This window comes from Nylanderia fulva, unplaced genomic scaffold (genome assembly GCF_048542155.1).
Source record: "Nylanderia fulva isolate GAGA-0341 unplaced genomic scaffold, ASM4854215v1 Scaffold18, whole genome shotgun sequence".
Taxonomy (NCBI): Eukaryota; Metazoa; Arthropoda; class Insecta; order Hymenoptera; family Formicidae; genus Nylanderia; species Nylanderia fulva.
In genome coordinates this window covers 3,900,932-3,915,298 of record NW_028190055.1, presented here as the reverse complement: position 1 = coordinate 3,915,298, position 14,367 = coordinate 3,900,932, and the positions used below count along the sequence as shown (strand labels likewise).

The following is a 14,367-nucleotide window of genomic DNA, read 5'->3' as shown; positions in this document are numbered from 1 at the left end:
AGAATTTCTTTTTTTTATTGAAGTACACAAATGGTGACGTCGAGCTTTAAGTTTTCAAGTATTTGAGTATATAGTGAAATTATCTACTAATCGTTTCTTTCTCGAAATAAAACGCCTGTATCTCTTCTAATAATTATATCATATCAATTATTGTATTATATATTATTATTATTATTATTATTATTATTGTTATTATTACTATTATTTATTATATTATTATTATATTTTACATGACTATTAAATTATATAATTATAATATTATGATATGATTTATAAAAAAGGCTATTGCGATTTTCGATTGGTCGATCGCGAAGAGGAGGAAAAAACCGCGGGAAAAGTGCGCAGGTGCAGTTTCTTTCTTCGGCTCAGTCGCGCGGAGCTTCTCGAGAACGCATCATTCGGGGACGACGGCCTCGCTCTACTCTCACGTCGTCTGCTCCCTCCGTTTATTTGTATCTATTGTTTGGCCGCGCGCGCCAGGTGCATTCGATATGTCATTCGACGGCGGATAAGATAAAGGTTTGCGCGCGAGGCGGAGTGACAGAAGCGAGAGAGAGAGAGAGAAATGTTGCTGTACACTCTGATCGGCGGCTACATGCTCACCTCGGTGATACTCTTCAAGTATCCCACCCTACTGCACAAGAAGAAGAGGGTGAAGTTTCTGTGCCAGCATATCAGTCATCGGGGCGGTGAGTCGTCATCGTTGACGACGACGTCGTCGTCGTGGGCGTTGTTTCCTCTTCTTCTTTTCTTTCCTTTTTCCCTTCCCTCATCCTCTTTTGTTTACCCTGTCAGATCTCTCGCGTGCGAGATTATTTTTTTTTTTTTCGATATGTGCGAGTGTCCTCTCTCCCTCTCTCTGTGCAATCTCATTAATTTTTGCTGTGTGTGAACCCTTTTAGGAGCGGGCGAGAGCTATGAGAACACGATGTGCGCATTTAGACGGTTAGTTAAAATATATTGTTTACTCAAGACTCTGTCTCTTGTGTGCTTATGATATCTATAAGAACTGCGAGAATTTTCATCATGATTGCCAGTTGTGAATAATAGTGATCTCACCAGATACGTATTGTGACGTATTTTTTTGTAAATTATTTTTTATCCGAAATTTATACATTGTATATATTTGTATAACGGAGATATAAATAGTTAAAATCGTTTGTTGCCATGTTAATTTTCATAATCTAACATTGGTTTTATATTCCTGTCTAAAGTTTCTGGTTTTGCACAACTAAATAATGTAAACACTTATAGAGTATGACAGGAATACAATAAAGATAGACTTATACACACAAGATATACATGTTAGTATGTATCCACACACACACACACACACATACATACATATATAAACACAAGCAATTTGATACACAACTCTTACATTTTAAAATCAAGAAATACATTGTGAACTTTAGTAGTTGTTTCTAACATTATGTAATATTAATATTAACATAATAGACTCATGCAGAAAATTAAACTTATATTAATATTGATTTATATAAAATAAAGTATAAAATTGTAAGCATTAAAAAAGTCAAGTTACTTGAAATACATATTTTTATAATAGTACCGGTATACTATAATATATTTGAATTAATATTTCTGCAGATTTTATGTCTATCATAAAATTATTTTAACTGCATAAAAGCACTTATGATTTATCAGCTATGTTTTGATTACTATTTATATTTTGTTGAAATTGTATTAATAATAATAATTTAATAATAACACAAAATATGCATATGCTTGCAACAAGCTATTAACATTTTTACTTACAATTACAGAGCAGTGGCTATTGGAACTCAAATGTTGGAATTAGATTGTCATCTTACAAGAGATGGCGAAGTAATAGTCTCTCACGATCAGAATCTTTTACGTAGCACTGGTGTAGATAAAAATATCTCTGAATTGGATTACAAAGATTTGCCACTCTTAAAGCAACGTTTACCAATTGATTTTGAGCCAGGTATTGTTATTTATTATTTTAAGAAAAAATTATACCTTTGAACAAAAGTATTTAAAAGCTGTAGTTGAACAGATTTGGAGTATGTGGGGTCTGCAAGGGAAGAAGATCGACGATTTGCCTTGTTACGAGAAGTCTTTGAGGCATTTCCCACCATCCCTATTAATATCGATATTAAAATCAATGATGATCGGCTTATATCAAAAGTTTCTGATCTTATAAAACAATACAATAGAGAAGAATATACAGTTTGGGGAAACTTTAGTGATGAGGTCACACAGAAATGCTATAAAATGGTATGTCAATATAGAAGTTTGTCAGACTTTTAAAATTTAATTTAATATATCTTTGAAAAGAATATTAAGCTATCTAAACGAAATTATCAAAACAATAAATTATACATATGGAATTAATTTGCTAATTTTTGTTGTAAAAAATTGTTTTGCTTAAACTATTAAAACGTTACGAATGGCTAGATAGCTTAAGATTAAGCCATAATGATTTTGTAAAAAAAATAGCATATACATAAGTCAGAGCAAATTAAAAAATTAATTGTTTGCATTATTATAGCATTAGAATCTTCTTTGAATTATTTGCTTTCAAGATATCAAGACCCCGAATTTTTTGTTCATGAAATAAGTTTAAAAAATTTGTTTTACCAAGTCATTGTAATAAAATAGCATATATATACATCAGAGCAAAACATTTTAGTACTATTATTTTTGCTCTGACTTATGTATATGCTGTTTTTTACAAGGCTATTTTGCCATTCAAAACTTTAAGTTTGTGAGCAAAACAACATTTTACTGCAAAAATTAGCAAATTAATTTCATATATTATTTTTTAGGATTATATTTATTTGACTTAGATAACTTAATAAACCTGAAAGAATATAGATATTACTTCATAAAAAACTTGACAGTAATTTTTACTTAGTTTTGTTCAAAATAAGATATTTATGTTTACACATGTCTGTTTTTTATTCATGAGCAAATTGATACATTGAATTTGTTAAAGAGATATATTTGTTATATCATAGAGTATTATTAGAAGAAATTGCAAATGTTATAAAGTCTACTAATTAATTTTTTTAAGGCCCGATTGCACCAACATCATTTTGATTTGAAACGAAACTTAAATATATGTTTGTGTTTATTTATTTAGAAAGAAAGATAAATATAAATACATATGTAAGTCGCGCTTAAAACTAAAATAATGTTGGTACAATCGGGCCTAATTGTAAGTATAAAAAATTGAATAGAATGTTTTTTTTTTATAGAGTATTGATTTTGTTTTTAATAATCTCGATTTTTTTTTATTATAGAATCCAAATGTAAATTTATTATTTTCAATGCAACGTGTGACAATGTTGATATTCCTCATGTATACTGGTTTGCTGCCGTTTGTACCACTAAAAGAAACACATCTTGAAATTTTCTTACCTTCGATCTATTTGAGGTAATATATCATTGTAGTATATTTCTTTATAATTACAATGGAGTTACAATATTTAAACTAATTATCTCTGTTACGTTTTTATTCTAGACGCAAAGGCGGTCCAAGTCCGACATTTTTACCACTGGAAAAATTTGTAGTACGTACAATTAATGTGCTATTAATGAGGCCGTGCTTATTTAATCATCTAAGAGCACGAGGCATACATGTAAGTATATATGCATTATAATTCATACTATATTATACACTTAATTATAACTTTTTAACACTATTGAGTTTATTAAATATGTTTATGTATAGGTTTACTTTTGGGTATTGAACAAAGAGGAGGAATTCAAAAAAGCATTTGAGTTAGGAGCAACTGGTGTTATGACAGATTATCCAACAAAATTAAAATTATTTTTAAAAAACCATACAACAGAATGAAGTGCATGGTTACATACATTTTTAAAGATTATACATCAGATAACACAAACTGTTGAGGAAATTCGTAAAGTTATTTATGTCTATAAAGAGATATCCGCCACATAATGTGTGTGAAGATATATGTATAAGCTATTATACGGAAAGGACAAAGTAGTATATTTTTTATAAGCAAAGCAGAACTATTTGCTTATGTTCTGTGTATAAATGCCAACTTGAACAAATTTTGCCAGAATTGCGACAGTCCGTACAAATCGATTCATTAGTGAAATTACATATACAATATATTGCACACGCACTGTAGTTTACTCTATTACTGTTACATCAATCATGCAAGCGTCCATTCACGGAATAAGATTGCTCTGGCCTCGCAAGTCTTTATTTTACTATCTTTTCTCATTCACTTTTATTTATAAGGCATAATGAGGCTTTTTTTAAAATTAAATTATGATTAATTTAGCCTAAACTAGTATATTGATTATCACTATTGATCAATTATTTTGCGCACAATGAGTAGTCGAATAACAGTCTGCGACTGTTAATTAAATTAATAATTTAATTTTAATTTTTAATAGTATGTAGTACGGTCGTATATACGCATTTCTATCTAATTTGTCAGTGAAATCTATTTATCAGTGGTCTCAGATCGTATATTGGAATATCCTTATTTATGGGATAAGCATGCTTTGTCTCCTCATAATCTGACAAGTTAATATTTTGTAATCTGATGAAAGAACTTATTTATTAAAACTTTTTACGATATCTCCTCTTTCATATTTATAAAATTATTGTGAGGAAACAATATCGCACGTCCTAAGAAAGTCTGCGTCCACGCGTGCGTGCGTGCATATCCCGATTATTAGTACAAAATATCTATTGATCTGATAAATATCTATTGATTATTATATATCTCTCTGGGGCCAGTGTTAGCTTAGCCCAGCATTCAGAGGCTTGACAAAACAAATAGTCTGATCTATGGTGCATTTGTTAAATAATTTTTAACATTTTCATGAAAAAAAAACTTATGTGTGAGAAGAAAAGAAAAATCGAGCTATGCTGATCGTGATATGTCCTTAATGTATATGGGTGTGATATAAGGAATTTCCTTTTCGTAAAATGAATGTGATAAAAAGTAGTATCAGTCTCATATTATTGAGAAATTGAAATTGCCCTATCATATATGACTAGAGTCCTATTAAATAAAAAATAAATTTATGTACACTTGCAAATTCTGTATTTGATGAATATGATGGTATATTTGATAGTTACAGTATGATACCAGTATTATAACTTTCTACAAGTCGGTGTATGTGGGACATATTTCAGGATTTTATCAGGATTTTCTGTGAATTAATCTATTCCTGAAACATGTCCTGTCTACAAAGCTGCATCATGTGTTTGCATACAGGGCATTTTACAGCTAATATAATTGATATAATTGTCTATATGGATATCTATATGTTGGATATTGTACTTTTCTAATCCTTTAAATGTAGGAAGAATATACACATTAAAAATATTTATGTTAATAATATATTTACTGAAGCTCATCGCACGCATTTATAAAAAGTATAATAATAACACATCTTTTCTAACTTATATGTATTATATATAATTTATACAATTAGATTTCTTTTATAAAAGATCTGTGTGTATATGTGCCATTATATATGTATGCAATATACATATTCAGATAAAAAGATAAAAAAATAAATGCGTATATATATATATACACATCAAGAAATACCAAAGAGATGTGAAGGATATCAATATTTATGACTAAAAAATAAGAAAGATTGTATACATTATATTCTATTTAATAGGACAGTCATATAGTTCATGTAATATGCATATATTTATTTTTAATTAATATGTTACTAATTTTAATTTATTCAAATTATTGTATCAAATCTTTGAAGATATACTGTACATTTATTGAATTTACAAACACAGTATTTTTTGTCTTTAAATGACATAATAATCTTTTATTTAAGCTAAATATATAAATCCTTAATATCATTTTTTTTTATTTTAATAGTACAAGAATATATGATGACTGTGTATAAATGTTATTGAATTTATAAATTTATGCACGTAATATGTAGGTATCAGAAAGAGAAAGGAATTCTGTATGTATTTAAGTAAATTGTCTATGTTTAACTTTACGAATTGTACTGTACTTCATACAATTGGAAGAGGTTAAATAAGTGATATACTAAAAAAATTTTGTTATAAATTGCTTCTATTAAATAATCAGAGTTCTATAATGTGTAATTAAAATGTCGGAAATGTTTTACAATGAATGTTAATTATAGAAAAATAAACTATGTACAAATTCATGTACCTTTGTACTTGAAATCGATTTTTGTGTATTTGTAAGCTCAAAGTTTATAATATAAGTTTTCATTCTATAATAAATAAGAAAATTGTTTTCTTTACCTATTTTAAGTTTTAAAGTTATATATATATATATATATATATATATAATATTTTTTATCTCTATCCCTTTATTTTATATTTTTTTTAGATTTCTAACATCTGTAAAAATATTACAGATTATATGTGCATGTAAAAACAATAATTTTATATTAAATTTATGAATAAATTCCAGAAATCATGTATTTTATACATATTATATTTTTTAATTTATTTTATTAAAATATGAAATTATGTATAAATAATAATTGTCACTTTTTAAATTATATGTAAATGTTTACAATATGACAAAATATGCGTGTGTATATATTATATTTAAAAAAACTGTTACAAACTTTTGTTTTTAATTGTACTTTTTATAAAGATCCATATCAGTGTAAAATATATAAAAAATTTACAAATTTATGTATGTGTGTACAAAATATAAAATTATATATAAAAAATTACAATCTAACATTTTACTCTTTTACAATTACATTCTTTTTCATATCATATTCAAAAGAAATTTATAAATTTATACAAAATATCTCCTAAATTTGTTGTATCTATCTTGTATAAAACACATTTGAAATGTATAATTTATGAGATGCTACATGCATTAAATAACAATAAATGATGTTAGTCTCAAAATATAAATAATGATAAATAGCTATATTCTAATTTATATTGCGTATCAAATTAATATCTACCATGTACAGATCTTTTAAAAATATTTTCAGATTCTTTTAAAAACATTTTAAACATTCTAAATTCAGAAAACTTATGTAAGAGAAAGTTGCAGAGATTCATGACGATTCATCAACTGAACTCTTTTCTTCTGAACATTCGTGCTTGCATCTATGATATATATAACTTTGGCCGTCCTCAACACTATTTACTATGCTTCTATAGATAAATACTTTGCCTTTGCAATATCTACAAGTTTTGCTTGAGGGATGTAATTCATCTTCATAGTGCTTCTCTATAGCAGCTTTGTTTGGTTCAATCTTATTCTTGCAATCATCACAATAAACGTAAACGTTCGTACAAAATCTTTCATGGACTGAGTCTGTTTGAGTTCTACGTCCCTCATCGTCGATACTTTTATTGTTTATTGTATTTTGCTCAGCAGGATATTTTGACATCTTGCAGTTATCTTGTATCTGAAATTAAGATTGCTTGAAATTAATGAAATATATTTATCTATTCTATTTTCTGAAATAAAATTATTAAGTTATTAATCATTTAAAGTTTATGTTCGATATAAAAAATAAAAAATATAAATAATATGAATATCTATCTTGACAAATTTTTATTTTTAAGAGTGCTTTTTCAGAAACATGATATATTTATTACATGTATTATATATATTTAGACCTTTCACGAAGGTTAGAAAATATAAATGCAAGAAAATAATTATATGTATGTGACACACAATGCATTGTTATCACTATAACAATAGCATACTAAAACAATGCACGCGTGCAATTATCATTCTTTTTAAATTATATCTCACCTCTTATATATATATATATATATATATATACATCAATATATATATATCAATATATCTATCCATTTGCCAATTGCTTAGCGGGAAACGAACGTGTTTTCTCGGACGAGAAGTGTTGTTCGCTGAACTGAACTTTGTGCACTTTTCTTTTCGGCTCTCTCTCTATCAACTTCCAAATATATACAACTATCTTATTTCATTCCGTTTCATATCAAATTCCAAAGATAAAATAAAATAATTAATTAATATATATGTACTTATATATTCATTCAATCTGTCAATTATGACAGATACAGTAAATTTGTAAATTATTAAATTTGTCGACGCTCGTGAATAAATAAAAAAACAAATTAGAAATAAACATATATTTTATTGGGATAAAAAAGATTACAATAATACAGGATCTGGATTAGGGAGGGCTTATATGGGCTTGATCTTGAAGTGCAGTCCTATCAACGAGAACACCAGACATTTGAGATCCTGGACGAGGTAGTAGAAGCAGCGCAGACCCTCCGGGTCCCGGGACTGGTTGACGTCTAGGAGGGAGCCGGTCTTGGACGTGGTGAACGATATGTGCTCGTCGCCGATGACGATCTCCAGCTCCTGGCGGCCGACCCGGTCCGGCTGCGGCCACAGCGAGTCGTCCTCCTGCATGATCTCCGAGTCCTGGATGATGCGTTTCAGCTCCTCCATCACGCACTGGTGCACGTACGCCTCTTTTCGGATCATCGTGTCGTTCTTGTAGTTGGAGTTGTTCGCGTAACGCAACTTGCCGTCCGGCCGGAACTCGAATTCCAGGAATTCGTGCCCGAACTTGCCCTTGTGACCGACGTAGTAGCGTATGTAGAAGTCCGTCGACATCCTGAACCGCGATTACGAGGTTTCAGGTCTGATAATCCCGACGACGCTCTCTCTCGCTCGTGGATGACAATCGTCTGCCGTGCCGTAACCAAACATTCGAGTCTGTTTTTATGTACAATGTTGCCACTGATCTAAAAGATCTTGTCTCTACTAATCTAATAGAAAATCCCTACTTTTCCCTACGCTTTTTTTATAATTTAATTTAATTCTCATAGTTTTTATTTTTATAATTTTTATTTTTTATACATAGTATATAGTAGATTTTTGGGTAAATATAAAAACAAATTTTTTGGAGAAATAAACATTTATTCATATATTTAAACATCCGTATTGACATTGACAATGACACATGTAATAATAAAATAAAAAATATATATTTTATTTATGCAAATAAAAATTTGAATTATTTTATTTATCGAAAATAAATAGTAATTTGTACTCATAATAGATGTTTCAAAAAATAAAAATAAAAATCCCTATAAGTGGCAACACTGTTTATGGAGATCGTTGGATGACGTTTCTATTTGCGCGATCGAACCGCGCTCTCCTATTGGCTGCGCCTTTTTGTCGAACCGAGGCGCTAATTGGTTGACATTTGTCTTGAAAAATATGGCGCGTATTATTAGATTATCTCTCGCACCTCCTATCTCTTACGTTCTCCTTGTCTACAGTATTTTTAGGCGTTCGACAGGTAGAGGATGAGATGTCAGATGGAATGTCAAATTGAAGGATAAATGACAGATCATATAATTTTTAATTATTTGATGAAAAGTAGTTACAGTTTTTGAGCAGCGATGGATGAATGAATATTTGGACACGACCTGACAATGTTTAACCCTAATCTGAGGGAGGGGATGACAGATGAAGTTGACGTCAATCGTGTCAGTTGACGTAGATATTGAATTGTGTACATTTTCCGTCTACATTGGCAGAAAAAAATGATATTTGCGCTATAAATTGTCTTCGCGAGCTCAACCTTCAATGGACCTTCGACATTATCTTGGCAATTAATTATGTATGCGTTAAGGTAGTTCAACTGACCCAGAATGAACTCTTGCGCGAGTTGGATAAGTTTACGTTATCCACGACGTGATTCGTAGCGGTGATTCCTGATCCCTCGTTGCCGCAAACATGAATAAGAGCCACTCGAACAAGAGACTGAATCAGCTGCCGAGTTGGCTGTGGACCAATTCGACCACCTTGCCGCCTGTTTACAAGATGGTGTGGGAGGCGGTGAGGGACGATCGGGTCAGGTCGAACGGGGTGCAAACTGAGCTGCTGGTGGACACCAACAAGGTGTTTCCACTGCTGCTCACCAGTCAGTTGTCCACCGAGGTGCTGGGTCACATATGGAGTTTGGCTAATCAGAAGTACGCAGGACAATTGACTGAGCAGGAGCTGTACGTCGTGCTGGCTCTTGTTGCTGCTGCGCAGACCTCTTACACCTTCAACAGTCTCGACATCCTGCATTTACTTCCTTTTCCCCCTACGCCATACTTAAACATAGAATGTTTGATGAATCTACAACCCAGCGCACAGACAAACACGCAGAAACTTCAGTATTATGGTAATGAAGAGTTCAATAATGTGGAGGGGAAGTATTTGTCTGATGTTAAGGGTAAAGTTAAAGGTAGAGCTCATGTGTTTGATGCAAATACACCCTTCTCGAACAATATACCTGGAAAATTATCATGTTCCGATAGCAAGACTCTAGTGTCTGGCGCAACCGCAAATAGTTTCAACAACCTGTCAAAAGATCTGAAACAAAGTTCGCGTGTTCAAACCGACGTTCCACCTGCGTCATCTTTTGACGAGTCCTGCGATGAATTTACCGAGTTTCAAAGCGCACCGATCTCTAGTGTCTCTGCCACACCTATCTGGGATAGTAAACAAGGTTCCGCAATTGGCAGCAGACTCGCTAATCACAATTTAGGAGTGAAGAAGACAGTCGACAAAGTCAAGAAAGCCGCTCCTGGACCGAAAACTATACATATTAATACTCAAATTCGTACACCCGCAAGTTTACCATATCAAAATAAGGATCCCACCACGATAGAGGCTCCATTGGATCTATTTCCTAAATGTGGAGTAAAGAATCAGTCGAAAACAGTAATACTCAAAGACACTGTAATTAGAAATAACGACTTGCCTAAGGATTACAATGACAGTTTTAACAGTCTGGCAACTGTAATAGAGCCTATATCTCTGAGCAATGATAAAGAAATATTGCCTAAAGTGGATTTAACTCCGAAGGTAAATAAATATATTAAACAATTGTAGCAAGTATATATCTTTATATATTTATATTTAAGTTGAAAGTTAAATATATATTTTTTGCTTTTATATATATATATACATACATATATAACATATATATATATATGTAATTTATCTGTAGGCTGTCACAGTAGATATGTCTAATTCTGTTCAACAAGATTTAATGAGCTTGCAACAAACTGAAGATAAATACAGTGCATTGCGTGCATTAGTTCAGGAAACGTCTGTTGTGAATGATGCAAGTTTAGATTTAACTCTTAATAATCAATCGGCCGACGAGTTTGGAGAATTTATGTCTGCGGAACAGCCACCTGCTAATCATCCCACAAACATATCAGATGCTTCAGATACTGAGAGCTTTAACAATGTATTTGCAGATTTTGAATTTAGTAAAGCACACTCTAGTGCTGACAGTAACAATTTAACAGATCTGAACTTTGTATCTGAAGTATCTGAGTCGTTTAATAATTTAAAACTTGATGACGGAATTGAAGCACAATTGGTAGAATCAGGTGCGTTTTTCGCAACACATGCCGCATTTTTATTTTTGCTTGCGTCTCATTTCATTTAAATCAAGTAGTATATTATTCTTATATAGGAAAGAATGTTCAGAAAGAGGATGCTATTTCAATAAATAGTGTAGAGTTGATTAGTGGTCCATCCGAAGCACTGCCACGATCAGGATCTGTGCCTAGCTTAGATCTTAAATCATTTTTACCTTCAAACATAGAGGAAGATCAAGTTGTAGAAGCTACACAGCAGGTATACACTGTAATTGAAATATCAAAATGTTCAAATGTAAAGAAAACATTGATTTGATTATATTTTATCAAGTACTTCTCTATTACAGGCTATGTACTGGGAATGGAAACAATATATGGAAAGTTGTGTTTTACTGTTACAAGTTGCAGCCAACATATTTACCAATATAACATCAGAATTAGTTTTGCAGGAAGTTTTAAATTCAGCCCAAGGATACAACTTTCTTTGTCGTAAGTGTTTTATTAAATTTTTAAAAATATACTACATATATCACTGTGAGTTACACATGTGAGACATATAATAACTTATTTTTAGAATTAGCTGAAGTTGCAGCTGTTTGTAGACGTGTTAATTTTTCATACAAAGAATTGGACATAAACATTATTGGATTTGATGATCTTTTGATGGATATTGATCGGATCTGGGCTGAAATGGAACCTTTTTACACTAATATACCAGTAAATATTCATAATAAATGTTAAATGTTTTTATTTATATTCCATACAATTTTTGTTCTTAAATATTTACATCTATCTTTACACAAAGATATTATTATAGAATATCCATTTGTATCGAATTTGTATAGTAAATGTACATTTTGTATATTTCAGATTGTCACTGAACTACCAGCTTGGCCATTACATCAGGGAGAATGTGTGTCTTGTTCCCTGTGTTTAACAGTTATTACGAGTGGTCGAGTTGTTTATAATGATAATAACTATCACGTAACATGCGCAAATTTGTGGCTCAATTGCGTAAACAATCAGTTGCCGGTAATGCGATACTCTTTATTTTATCAACCAAATATATGTCCAGGAAGCCACATTTAAAAAAACAAAATACCAATCTGCACACAGATTCGACATTTTTTAATTTAGATTAAGAATACAATTTCACATACATATCTTATTAATAGAGAATTCGTAAATTCAATTCAAGAATTAATATTCAAAATAATCTCTAAAAGTAGAGATAAAAGTAAATAGATCTCTAAAAGTAAATTAAAATTTTCATTAATCCATAATCTGAAATGAAATCTCTTATATGTACATAAGTAAAAAAAAAGTACTTAATGTTTATGCCAATTATTTTTTAAGTTCTTATATTTTTAAAAAATTCTTAATATATGTACAATGATATATAATGAGAAGTATATTTATATATTTTAACTACACAAATATATTTATATATTTATTTTCACATGATGAATAATGCGTTTAACACAATGCAGTATTACAAAAGGATTAATTTATTATATTATTTACACATACAAAATTTCTTATAATTATGATAATAATTAACGTTGACTCGTATCGCGCGGCCTATACACTATTCCTCTGCTTTTCATTTCTCTAATGACACCAGCTGGTAACCGTCCTGATACTGATATAGCGTAAACACCTTTGCAGAAACGATCTGAAACAAACAGAATCTCTATCAATGTTGGCCATAATTGATCTAATTAGGTAGGAAATTTCAATTATTAAAAAACGATTGTGCATCATTCTATTTAAATAAATCTTGATAGTAAAAGAGTTGTATGTATGCAGATAAAATATGTTCCTTGATATATAAATTATATATCGACATTTATATATATAAGAATAAAATATATGTGCATAAGTGTATTATATGTTTAAGTGCAAAATCTCAGAAATAAATATATTTATTAAAGTATTTAGAGAGAGAATTATATATTATAAATAAACATGCATTATAAGTGAGACTTGTACATGTCAGTGATATTTTTATTTTACTACACAACTTTAAAATTAAAATAGAGCTTTTAAAAAGTTTCTTGAGATAAAATAAAAAAGTATGTAATATATATATAAAATACAATTATAAGATATTAGTTATTCTTAAGTAATATCATCATATTTAAAATTTACTTACTTATTCTTTGCCATTTGCACACCCAGCTATCTTCTGGACTCATTGCAGCGATCATTCTAAAAAACCAAGTATAAGGAGATAGAGTGAACAGTGTTAAAATTGTCGTTTCATCTTTTACAATAAAATTATTTATTAAGTTGTGTAATATTATTAATTTATACTTATACTCTTATTCGATAATTGATAATTATTAATTATTTTTGCATACATATCTTTAATATTCTCTGTCAATATAAAAATCTTGTGCCAATGTTAAATATTCACAGAAATATATTACTGTATGTGTTTAAAAAATTACTCTTAAGCAATTGTATATATATATTATTACCCATCAAAGTTGGAACTCGTACAATCGAAAACATTATCCTTATTGTTCTTCATACGTAGAAACTCGTCGCAGTTGTCACATCCGTCAAACTCGAATTGCTCAAAGGTCTGTTTGAAGCAAGATTACAAATGCGATTATTTCAAAAATATTAGAAAATCCTGTATATATCGACTTGGTTGAAAAATTGATTATTAGTGAATGCAACACTTTTTTTATACAATACATACCTTAATTAAGGAGCATACCAAACATGCTCTTAATCCACGCAAATCTTTCGGTACAGTCTCCATATTATTCTTATATATCGTAATAAGTAACACAATTTTATTTATTTTATATAATTATTTAAAAATATGAGGAAGTCTAGATTTAACTGTTTTGTAATCACAGATGCCTTGTATATAAATAACAGATTTGCTTAGATCAGTTAGGTTAGAATAGAATATTATTTGCGAAAGACGCCACTTTGTTACA

At 30.1% G+C, this 14,367-nt stretch overlaps 4 protein-coding genes across 4 annotated transcripts; 2 read left to right on the top strand and 2 right to left on the bottom strand.

The window, feature by feature from the left end:
* The first annotated feature begins 367 nt into the window (after window positions 1-367).
* On the top strand, window positions 368-6,199 carry LOC114935653 (lysophospholipase D GDPD1). Its single transcript, XM_029308540.2, has 7 exons — window positions 368-689; window positions 903-945; window positions 1,785-1,966; window positions 2,039-2,259; window positions 3,288-3,421; window positions 3,509-3,626; window positions 3,719-6,199. The coding sequence occupies exons 1-7, from the start codon at window positions 566-568 to the stop codon at window positions 3,842-3,844; spliced, it is 948 nt and encodes a 315-aa protein (XP_029164373.2). The 5' UTR covers window positions 368-565; the 3' UTR covers window positions 3,845-6,199.
* A 1,920-nt stretch (window positions 6,200-8,119) lies between these two features.
* mago (mago, exon junction complex subunit) lies at window positions 8,120-8,747 on the bottom strand. The gene has a single exon (XM_029308503.2). The coding sequence runs from the start codon at window positions 8,628-8,630 to the stop codon at window positions 8,190-8,192; it is 441 nt and encodes a 146-aa protein (XP_029164336.1). The 5' UTR covers window positions 8,631-8,747; the 3' UTR covers window positions 8,120-8,189.
* A 514-nt stretch (window positions 8,748-9,261) lies between these two features.
* LOC114935646 (uncharacterized) lies at window positions 9,262-13,346 on the top strand. The gene is made up of 6 exons (XM_029308533.2): window positions 9,262-10,883; window positions 11,029-11,419; window positions 11,506-11,669; window positions 11,758-11,899; window positions 11,985-12,127; window positions 12,281-13,346. The coding sequence occupies exons 1-6, from the start codon at window positions 9,762-9,764 to the stop codon at window positions 12,497-12,499; spliced, it is 2,181 nt and encodes a 726-aa protein (XP_029164366.1). The 5' UTR covers window positions 9,262-9,761; the 3' UTR covers window positions 12,500-13,346.
* On the bottom strand, window positions 12,901-14,367 carry spt4 (Transcription elongation factor subunit spt4). The gene is made up of 4 exons (XM_029308534.2): window positions 14,121-14,367; window positions 13,894-14,000; window positions 13,566-13,621; window positions 12,901-13,085 (listed from the first exon to the last, which is right to left on the bottom strand). The coding sequence occupies exons 1-4, from the start codon at window positions 14,181-14,183 to the stop codon at window positions 12,967-12,969; spliced, it is 345 nt and encodes a 114-aa protein (XP_029164367.1). The 5' UTR covers window positions 14,184-14,367; the 3' UTR covers window positions 12,901-12,966.